Below are 11759 nucleotides of genomic sequence, written 5' to 3'. Positions count from 1 at the left end.
CCACTACCTCCCCCTAACCCCTACACCCAGACCCCCTTACCCGGACTAAAAAAAAAACTGTAATTTCAAATTTCTGTTTTTTTTTCATTTTTATGCCCCCTCCCTCTCCCCCCTCCCCCTCGGAAAAAGAAATATTTTTTAAATATATTTTTCAGTTTTAGTTTTTTTTATCGGTTTAAAGGTTCAAAATTTTACAAGTACCAAAGTTATGAGTTCGGAGGTTTATTTGTTTGGAAGTTTACGGGTTTAGAAATTATAAAGTTTACGGGTTCGAAATTCCGCGGTTTCGAAAGTTTATGAAATTTGTGAATTCGGAAGGTTGTTGGTTTGAAAGTTTATGGCTTCATGTTTATTATATCTAAATTATTTATGAATACTCTCGAGAAGTCATTTTTCTTAATTTGCGTACCAAACACCGGAAAATGAATAAGATCCCTACTTGTTTTTCAAGAAAACATTTTCTTGGAAAACATTTTCCATGGAAAATATTTTCCGTTATACCAAACACACCCTAAATCACGCGTCAAGTGTCCTAATTGGTCCCTATCCCTTTCTTTCTTATGCACGTGCGAAGCTTTGTTCTACCCAGCCCCTCTATAACATCATCCCTATATAATAATCATTCCTTATTAGGGGTGTTCATGGTTCGGTTTGGGTCGGTTTTTCCTTAAAAAGAAACCAAACCAAGTAAGTCGGTTTTTCAAATATTAGAACCAAACCAAACCAATTAAGTCGGTTTTTATCGATTCGGTTTGATTCGATTTTTGTCGGTTTTTCAGATTTTTCGATTATTCATCGGTCTTTTTCTTAAATATGAGACATACACTACCAAACGCATACTCTTGTGACTACATTTTCAACGTAACACTATCAAATCAATTGCTCTTTGAAAAATCCATCATTTACCGGATATATTGATGATAATTGAATCAATTAGTGATGAATAATTAAAGTACTCAATTAAAAATTAATTATTTTAACATGAAATAAATTCTTGTACTTAGGAAAAAAAAGCTACCAATCAAACTAAAATGTAAAGGCAAAGAATTAGATTATTATAATAGCAAAGAACTAGACTAAAAATATAAATGACTTATATGTACCATAAAATTTTAGAAATTTTATATGAAAATATACATATATATGTATAGGTATAATAATAAATTTAAATAGCTACTTTTATAGTCGATTTGGTTCGATTTTTCCGGTTATTTTTTGACTAAAACCAAAACCAAACCAAATTTGATTGATTTTTAAAATTTAAAACCAAAACCAAACCAAACCTAAAAAGTATCGGTTTTTTTGGTCAGTTTGGTTCGGTTTTTCGGGTTTTTATGAACACCCCTATTCCTTATAAAAGTCAAGTTATATTTACCTCTCTATAAAAACCTAATATAACAACAACATCCATATTTATATCTCTTTGTAAAATTATCCCTCTATTACAGACATATAAAATCTTTAAGTTTACTAATAATAATTCTAATATATATACACACGATCTTTTCCATTGAACAAAGATTCTATTTTGCGTAAGACATAAGATTTGAAGATTTGCACTTGATATCTTTTTCATTGGACAAATGCCAAACAATATTTAGATAGAAGATTTCAATGTTAACCTGTTAGATTGTCTTCAAGGGAAAGCTATTGAATACCTTTTTTGTTGAAAATTTGTATACGAATCTTCGCGAATGAAATCTACAAACAAGCTACAACTACAAAAATTCTTCCACTAATCTTGAAAGACTTTATTTTTCTAAATAGCTTTAATATGTATGCATTAGAGTTTAAATATTTATACGTTTAATTATGAATTTATTAATAACGTATTAGTTTTCTTCAATATTTAACTAGTGAAATATGCATATCTTTTGACATTTTAATTTGAATAATTTTCTTATCTTTTATATGTAACATTAGAAAAGGAAAAATAATTGATTTTTGGATAATTCTTATAACGACCAAAAAATATTTAAATAGATAAGAAAATTGTTCAAATTTTAAATCTAAAAAAAATATGCATATTTCACTAGTTAAATATTGAAGAAAGCTAATACATTATTAATAAATCCATAACTAAACGTATAAAGATTTAAACTCGAAGATAGACATTTTAAAGCTACCTAGAAAAATAAATTCTTTCAAAAATGATAGAAGAACTCTGTAATTGTAGTTTTTTTCGTAGATTTCATTCTCTTACTATCAACATAACGCTTGAATTGGCAAAGATTCATGTCCAAATTTTTAGCAAAAAAGTATCTAATAACTTTCCCTTGAACACATCTAAGAGCTTAACAATTAAACTATATATATATATATATATATATATATATATATAATATATATATAAAAGAATTTGTCCAATGAAAAAGATATCATATGCGAATCCTCAAATCTTATATCTTATGCAAGATAACAACATTGTTATTCTTAATGATTCTATATTGCTGTTATAGAGGGGTAATTTTACAAAGAGTGTTCTGCTATAAATATGGCTATTGCTTTTATAGGTAAAAATCTATTATAGAGAGGTAAAATATAATTTAAAAATTTGATTATGAGGAAAACTTGGTTTTTATAATAAATCACTGTTATATATGAATGTGTTTTATAGTGATGTCTGACGGTATATGCTTTTTCAGAGTGACGATTTTAAAAATGTTAGAATAATTGTGTAATGTTTTTTTGGTTGTAATAAATAAATTTTCAAGTTCAAGTTGAAATAACGAAATTATTTATGACCCTCAAATTTCTCATAATTATACAATCATCCCTAAATTATCCATCGCGTGAACAGAGCACTCCTTTTTTTGGGGGCAAAATGGCTTTAGAAACACATAAACTTGTACCTGTTTGTCATGCCGGTATATAAACTTAAAACTTTTCATTTAAACACTTCAACTCATAAATTTGCACAATATTAAACCCTTCCGTCCATCCGACCATAGCGCGTGTATTACAAGTATACAGACGTGGGCATCTAATCAGCAAAAACCCACTAAAATTGCTACACGTCAGGGGCGCCAAACCACCCCCCCTATAATTTTTTAAATCCTACTTTTTATTTTTTCTCTCTTTCTTCTCACCATAGCTCGCCAAACTCCATCACAAGTGAGAACATGTTCTTCAGTTATCTATAATAGAGCAAGAAGGGACAAGAATAAGCAAATAATGAAAAGAACCAGCGAAGAATAACTCTCGCCCATGGCTCTAATGGCTTCGAACTCTTGAATTTCTTGTAAATTTATAAGTGGGTCATTGGGTTTAAGAATGTTGGAGATGGGTTTTAACTAATCTTTGTTTTGAGTACAAAAATTACACCTATTGGAATAAAGTAAAGAATTTCAGAACATATTGCCCCCATTATTACTACAACTTTTGACTTTGAATTTGATGTGCGTTTGAGGTTTATTTCAGCTACTGTTGCTCCATAGTTAGGGTTTTGCATTTTTTATGGAAATATGTGAATAAATGGGGGGAAGAGGATTTGGAGGAGAAGGGAGCAACGGAGTGAGGGATTGGAGAAGATGGAGGAGTTAGAGGGATCGAAGGCACAGAAGTAAGGAAGAAAGAGAAGAGGGAAGGGTGACGGAAGAAACGAGAGGTTTGGACACCTCCTCCACCCCCCTTTTTTTTTGTCCTTTTGTTCTTTTATCAACTAAAAGATCAAAAAAATTATATTTATGCGCCTTATAGCAGTGATGTGCACGCATTGTTGTCATGTGAGCTACATTTCTTTCACATAGGTATGATTAACGGTCAAAGTGATTTATAATATTCATTTCATCAAGTAAGAGTGATAAAATAGGAAAATTCTAAGTTTATGCTGTCCATGTATTCATCAAAGTTGATGCATTTCTAAAGATTACCAGGTTCTGATTTTATGTTGTTTATAATGTCAATTGTGGACTGAAATATACTTAGACGAAAGAATGTTGTAACATAATTGGGGTTGTTCTAACTATTTATTCCCACTATATGCTAATTTTCTGTTAAATTATCTATAACTCAGGGCTGCAAGCCTCCACCGAATGAGGTAACTGGTGCTTCGACGAATATCAGTGCATGTTCTTCAGTTCAGCTTAGCCCCATGTCATCTTCCTTCCCCAGTCCCGCACCTTCTTATCATGTCAGTCCTACAGCATCCTCATTTCCAAGTCCCTCTCGCTGTGAGGGAAATCCACCACCATATATCCTCCCTTTTATCCATAATTCAGCTGCCATTCCGTCTTGTCTGCCTCATCCTCATATATCTAGCAGTGCTCCTGTCACCCCACCTCTTTCTTCTCCTACTCGGAGATCAAAGCCGAAACCTGTATTGGAATCTCTATCAGCTAGTGCATTGCGTTCTTTCTGTCATCCAATTTTCGCTGTTTCTGCACCGTCAAGTCCTACCCGTCGCCAACATTCTAAACCTGCTACCATTCCAGAATGTGACGAGTCTGATGCCTCCCCAGTTGAGTTTGCTCATCGGGTTAGCTCCAAGATAGTGGCACCTTCAGCAGCTCAAACTTCGCCTACTTTTAACCTTGTTAGACCCATTTTTCAGCAGAATGTCCTCCTAGATGCCTTGAAAGGGCGTGGGGAGTTTGGTTGTGGAGAATCAGCTCAAAGGGGACATGGCTCTGAGTTTGATTTTGGAAGTGGAAAAGTTATGGCATGGGAAGGCGAGAGAATACATGAAATTGCGGTGGATGATCTAGAGCTCACTCTTGGGAGCAGAAAAGCAGGTCCTTGAGCTATTGATAAGATTCAAGTTAGATGAAGGATTAGGAATATGTAAGAGCTCTTATGTCTTCATATCCGCAAAGTTCCAAGTTATGGACAAGTCATCAGAATTGTGTAAGATATTCCCCATTGTGCCAAATTACTTGGATGTCACTTGTAAATTCTCCCACTACACATGAATTTGGGTCTTCTTGTAAATCTCAGCTGCACAGTTCTCTGCTCAAGGAATCAATACATGAAGTTAAGTTATCGATCGAGTTGATTGTTAAGAGCAGCTTGGAGCCAGATCGCTCCAGAGCACTGCTAAGTCAAATCTGACAGAATGGAAGCAAAAGAGTAATCCCTCTTTGTTTCAGGAGCTCTCTCTTTCGGTATGCAACTTTGGTCAGAGAAATAATTGACCCTGTTTGTTATCTGTATTTGGCTAGCTTTGCTAGATCCTCATATGAACATTGTATTATTGTGAAATTATGTGTTTTCTAGACAAGTTCATCGAAACATAAACACAACTTAGAGCTTAAAGGAATGAGATGTGATATGCAGTTTGAACTACATACAGTATATGTGCAGCTCATTGGGCCAAAGTTTCATTACTGCAAAATTGAATGAAATTAAGCTGAGAAGCAACAGAATTTCTTCGCAATGTTATGTCCTTTTTTTTTTTAGCAATGTTATGTCTTTCATTCTTCTTTCGGAGATTTAATTTCCCATGTTATATACTTAAATGGGCTCTTCATAGGCATATCGGCCAAGGTCTAATTCTGTCACAAAATATTTTGGTGCTAAAAATGGCTGTGCGAGATCACCCTATGCAGTTACTCCTACTGTCCTACAACACCTCTTGTCATTGCATATGGGAGCTGTTGGGTTTTAGTTCAGAAAGAGAGTGACCAAGAAATGGAGGAAAAAATGAAATTTTTGAAATTACTAATTAACCACACCATGGAAATTAAAATAACTAATTGAACGCAGGCTTATCCTTCTTGATTTTTTAACCAACAACAAGCATCTTTTATAGGAGTATAACATTAACTATTTCTGAGTTGTAGATTAGGAAGATTTAATGAACACACGGCGTAAATAAATCTAGTGCCGCATTTTTCAAGTGCAATACAAATTTCAAGGGATTTTTACATTCCTATACCATATAGGAAACCTTATTACCCTCAATATTTAAGGTTTGATATAATTACATTTAGTATACCAAATTACCAATTCTATACCATAGTGTATTTTAAGGGTACAACTAATGCAGCGTATATCCCTCCTTAATTCAAGGTACCGTATATCCCACCCCTCCCACGTTTCTCTCTCCCAAACCCTCACCCACGTTTTAGTGAGGGATTTCTTTTCTTCATGCCCTCTTTTTTCCTTCATATGTTTTTGGTTCAGATACCAGGAGAATCTTTGACACCAGTACTTCTACATATTTAACTTGTAACATGGTCTGTTAATACTAAAATTAGAACTGTTCACTAGGCGTTCGGTTCTTTGAAATCTGTGTAGCTTATCAGTTCAGAAATTGATTCCTGGGCTTCCAAAATGAGCATTGCTTTACGTTTCAGTTGTGTAGAATAGGTATGGTTGTAATTCAAAAAGTATGGTTGTATTGTATGAAGGGTAATATGCAAACTATGAATACTTCTTTGAAATTCAAGAAGTATGGTTGTATTGTATTTAAAGAGGCGTGAATTTGTAGAATAGGTGGAATGTGAGGAATGAGTCAAATAAGACTCACAATGGCTTGTTTTCTACATTTAATCTACAACAAAACTACATATCATTTGAAAAATTAATATGAAAATACAGAATTTCAATGTTTCTACAAATTATCTACAAAATATCTACAAACTGGGTTGTAAACATATAAAATTTATTGGCTCTAATCCATACAAAATTTTGATTAAATTCAATTGGGTAAAATGTTAATTTGGGCTTTACAAGTTAAATTAGTCCATTTTATTATTTTCAGGCCCAAACTCCATTTCTTCTTCAAGGCCAGACTTATGCCATGTGACATGGCATATCCAGTCAAACTCCAGGCCAATAAGGTGACGACACGTGTTAAATGATGTGGCAATCCAAGTCAAAAAGTAAGAACCAACCACAAGTAGCCAAGTGGCTAAAATGACATGGGCCAATCAGAATCAAACAAGAGAGTTCTTATGTAGCTTGACTGTCCATCCTCTACAACTATAAATAGAGGGGTTACATAACTCTCAGAGGACATTCAGAGTTGGAGAAGAACACTCCGCAATTGGTGAGGGCATCCACAAACATAGAGATCAATCATCAAGTGCTTAGTTCTTCAACAAAGGAGTGATCAACGGAGTTCTTCCCGGAGATCAACCCGTAATAACAAAGTGCTGCTCGACGTTCTTGTCGATTAAATACATCACAAGGAGGTCTGCATCATCCTACATTCGAGAAAGACGCTTCTCAAGCCCTGAGTCACGGAGAATTTTAGAGAGGAGAATCAAGGGATACATAGAATTGTACTCACAAATATTTATCAATAAAATCTCTTTTTCTTTATATTATTTTTGTTGCAGTTTATTTTTCGTCTTACGAAAATTTGTTGCAAACAAATTTTGGCACGCCCAGTGGGACGAATTTTTCCCTTCATCTCTCCTTCTTGCAAGTTGAAAACTACAAACTTCAGATCTACTGCTACAATGGCCTTCTACAAATGTGATATTTCATGCAAAGATGCTACTGTTGCCGCATCCGCTCAGCTCAGTCATGTTGGCCCAATCACTCGAAGCAAGTTCAAGGCTAGTGGCTTGGATGGGTCCGAATACTTCGCCTCCTTGGAGATGGCAAAGAAAAGCAGATCTCATATGACGTTCGCAACCGCAATCTCTGGGGGAAACACCCCATTCTCGATGTTTGACAAACTTTCTCCAACAGCCTCAAACCTTGGCGGATTTGAGGATTTGGTGGATTCATCAGTTTCAACGAAAGTCAATGCCTTGATGACTGATGCAACTAACGTGGACGAAAAGTTTGCCATGATGGAACAGACTATAGAGGTCTTGAAGAAATCTGTTGAAGACAAAGACCTTCAAATCGCTCAACTACATGAACAAATTGGAGGCCTATGCACCTGGAGAGTCGAGCCATGTCCCTCCTCGTTCACCTGTCTTCACCTCCCAGAAAACAGCTGTTGAGGAATCATTTGCAAAGTTAAACATCCAAAAGGAAAAGCAATCTACTTCAGTTGCGGCGTTATCTGTCCAACAATTGCAAGACATGATAACAAACACCATCAGAGCTCAATATGGCGGACCATCACAAAGTTCGTTGTACTACTCTAAGCCTTATACTAAGAGGATTGATTTTTTAACCATGCCAACCAATTATCAACCACCAAAGCTGCATCAATTTGATGGCAAAGGGAACCCAAGGCAACATATTGCCCACTTTGTCGAGACTTGTAGCAATGCTGGAACACATGGTGACCTTTTGGTAAAAAAGTTTGTTCGTTCTCTAAAGGGGAACGCATTTGACTGGTATATTGACTTGGAGCCCGATTCCATTGATAGCTGGGAGCAACTTAAGAAGGAGTTCCTCAATCGTTTTTATAGTACCCGAAGAACTGTAAGCATGATAGAGTTGACGGGCACCAAGCAAAGGAAGGACGAGCCCGTGGTGGATTACATTAATCGTTGGAGGGCGTTAAGTTTGGACTGCAAAGATCGCCTTTCAGAAATATCTGCTGTGGAAATGTGCATTCAAGGAATGCACTGGGGCCTTTTGTACATCCTACAAGGGATCAAACCGCGAACTTTTGAAGAACTTGCAACACGAGCGCACGACATGGAGTTAAGCATCGCAAGTCATGGAAAGACATCTCCATTTGCTGATCGAAAGGAGTTCAAGAAAAATGTTGCATCAAAAAACCAAACCAAAAAATCAATGGCGGTGAAAGCAACTTCTGTGAAGGTCACCACTAAGCAAAAAGTGAAGGAGGATAAGACCCCGAATCAATATCCCAAAGAGGAGAAGCGTCGTCCCACCTTGAAGGAATTAGAGGCGAAGGTTTATCCATTTCCAGATTCAGACGTACCCACCATCCTTGATGAACTGCTGGGCAAGAAAGTCATCGATCTCCCTGAATCAAAAAGGCTAGAGGAAATTGGCAAAGTTGGCGATCCAAAATACTGCAAGTTTCATCGCGTAGTTAGCCACCCTACAGAGAAATGCTTCGTCTTAAAGGAGAAAATTATGGCTCTTGTAAGTGAAGGAAAAATCATCATAGACATGGATGAAACAGCAGAAGCAAACCATGCAAGTATCGCGCTCAAGGAAAAGAAGTGTTCAAAGTTGCATAACGTGTCAAGCACTGCCTTCTTACAATTTGGAAGTTTCGAGCCCGTTGAAGTTGTTCTTCCAAGGAAAACTCTTGAAGGTTCACTAGAGCTAGACAATCACTCCAAAGACAAAGACGATGAGGGTTGGATTCTAGTCACTCACAAGAAGCGAAAACATCAGGCAGTTTTGAGGCTACCACTTCCTAAGCCAAGAGCAAAAATAAGCGATGTGGATAGGCTACAACCACCAAGAATTATCAAATCTTCTAACAGTGCCTTATCCCCGAAGTTCCGAAAGCCCATCACATTGCATGAATTCTTTCCTGGAAAATTCTTTCATGGAAGTCACGTTGGTGCAACTCATGTAGTTTCTAGTACTGACAAAACAACGGAAAACAACGATGAGCCTGCTCCAATGAAAACACAAGAAAATTATGATAACGGAAAAGTTGTTGTGCAACAATTTCATTCACAGATGATGACTTGCTGCTGGGGTCTAAGCCACATAACAGACCTTTGTTTGTTGTAGGGTCCATTCGGGAACAACATCTCAATCGCATACTTGTTGATGATGGTTCGACTGTCAACATCATGCCAAAGATGGTGCTAAAAAAGCTTGGGATCTCTATCGATGAGCTATCCAAAAGTAACCTAACAATCCAAGGTTTCAACCAAGGAGGACAACGAGCCATAGGTATGATCCGCATAGGATTATCCATTGGTGAGATGAATTCAAACACCCTGATTCACGTCATAGATGCTAAAACATCATACAACTTGTTGCTTGGACGTCCTTGGATTCATGAGAATGGGGTGGTATCATCTACTTTGCATCAATGTCTGAAGTACATAAGAGATGGTGAGATAGTCAAAATTGATGCAGACATCAAGCCTTTCACCGAGACGGAGTCATACTTTGCAGACGCAAAATTCTACCTTGATTCTTGTGAACCGAAAGTAGAGAAACCATCATCAGATGACGAAGATGATGCCAAGTCAGAAGAGAAAAACAAGGCTCAATGGACTACCACCAAGCTGCCTAAGAAGGGAACAGAAGAAGTCTCCATTAAGATATCACCATCTAAAGGTGACATACAGACAAAGACTGAGGAGCATCTAGTTTTTCGCTATGTTCCACGTAAGCGTCGAAAGAAAGGGAAACCTTTGCTATAGGAATATACTCCAAAGAAGCAGGTGAGTCACAAAGATATCCAACATTTGAAGGAGCATATGACTGTCCCAGTCACACATATCCCATCCATAACTGGTGAGTCTGCTAAAGGCAATTTCCAAGCTGATAAAATAAAAGGGCACTATGATCCTAAGGCCTTCATACTGCTTGAAAAGTCTGGTTATGACTTCTCCAATCCATCACAACTAGGAGAACTCAAAGACGAAGTCACTGGTGAAAAGATACATGGGCTCAATGAGTCCCAAATGAAGTTGAGAAAGCAAGGGCACTACGTCGCCACTCCAAAGTTTGGGTTGGGGTTCAGGTTGGCAGAGCCTCTTCGAATTTCATCAAAGAGAAGCAAATAGATAGCTTCATCACAATACACCTCGGTGGAGGAGATGAAGGAAGCTAAGGGTAAGAAAATAAAACAACAGACTTCAGTGTTTGATCGCATTGGAGGCTCAACCCCTCGAGTCTTGGTGTTTGAAAGGCTAAGTCACAAAGGTGAACATGTATCTTCCAAACATCTAAAAGAATTTTCCACTACCTCAAAGACCTCTGTCTTTTGTCACCTAGGGACCACAGGGAAGTCACCATCTAGAAAGATACTGGCAAAACACAAGGAGCAAGTCCATAGGGAGCAAGATCATTTTGAAGTTGTTGCTGACAAAGAAATCTGTAGTGCTTTCCCATCACGTACGAAGAGGAAGTCTATTTTGTCAATATCCATCGATGGTCCACTGAAGGTGCAAAGGATAACCATTGTTTACACTTGCCAGGCTCGTAAAGAAGCAGAGAAAGAGAAAGAAGCCATGCCGACCATCCAAGAAAGTCAAAGAGAAAAGTCAGACTTTATGGAAACAACCTATCACATCACTGTGGAAGATAGCCCATGCCTTGACATTGATGATGAAGTATCCATGCCTCACCTTCATTAGTGCGCTTCTCACGCCTCAAGAGGATGAGGAATACTCCAATTTGTTGACTGAGTACAAAGATGTCTTCGCTTGGTCGTATAAAGAAATGCCTGGTCTTAGTCCTAAGGTAGGTGTCCATCATTTAGGAATCAAAAGTGGAGCACGCCCTGTGAAGCAGTCACAACGCATGTTTCGACCCGAGCTTGTATCACAAATTGAAGTCGAAGTCAACAAGCTCATCGAGGTAGGATTTATTCGAGAGGTGAAGTACCCATCATGGATATCAAATATTGTACCTGTCAAGAAGAAGAATGGTCAAATACGTGTTTGTGTTGACTTTCGAGACCTAAACAAGGCATGTCCGAAAGATGACTTTCCGCAACCAATTATTGAACTCATGGTTGATGCTACAACAGGGCATGAAGCTATGTCATTCATGGATGGGTCCTCCGGATACAATCAAATCAGAATGTCTCCAAAGGATAAAGAGTGTACCGCTTTCCGAACTCCAAAAGGGATATATTGCTACAAAGTGACGCCCTTCGGTCTGAAGAATGCCGGTGCCACCTACCAACGCGCGATGCAAAACATCTTTGATGACATGCTTCATAAGAGGGTTGAATG

The 11759-nt window shown here is 37.3% G+C and overlaps 1 protein-coding gene across 1 annotated transcript; it reads left to right on the top strand.

Annotated features, from left to right (window-relative positions):
* LOC109220006 (BES1/BZR1 homolog protein 2-like) lies at positions 2825–4741 on the top strand. Its single transcript, XM_019384468.1, has 2 exons — positions 2825–2854; positions 4016–4741. Exons 1-2 carry the CDS (start codon positions 2825–2827, stop codon positions 4739–4741), a joined length of 756 nt encoding a protein of 251 aa, XP_019240013.1.

This window comes from Nicotiana attenuata, chromosome 2 (genome assembly GCF_001879085.1).
Source record: "Nicotiana attenuata strain UT chromosome 2, NIATTr2, whole genome shotgun sequence".
Lineage (NCBI taxonomy): Eukaryota > Viridiplantae > Streptophyta > Magnoliopsida > Solanales > Solanaceae > Nicotiana > Nicotiana attenuata.
Note: the sequence above shows the minus strand (reverse complement) of the source record. Positions and strands in the feature narration are given on the sequence as shown.

Excerpts from the sequence above, each read along its gene's own strand:
- LOC109220006 (XM_019384468.1), top strand. The coding sequence starts at position 2,825 with ATGGCTTTAGAAACACATAAACTTGTACCT. Across the intron at positions 2,855-4,015 it reads AAACACATAAACTTGTACCT|GGCTGCAAGCCTCCACCGAA; the intron begins GTTTGTCATGCC and ends TCTATAACTCAG.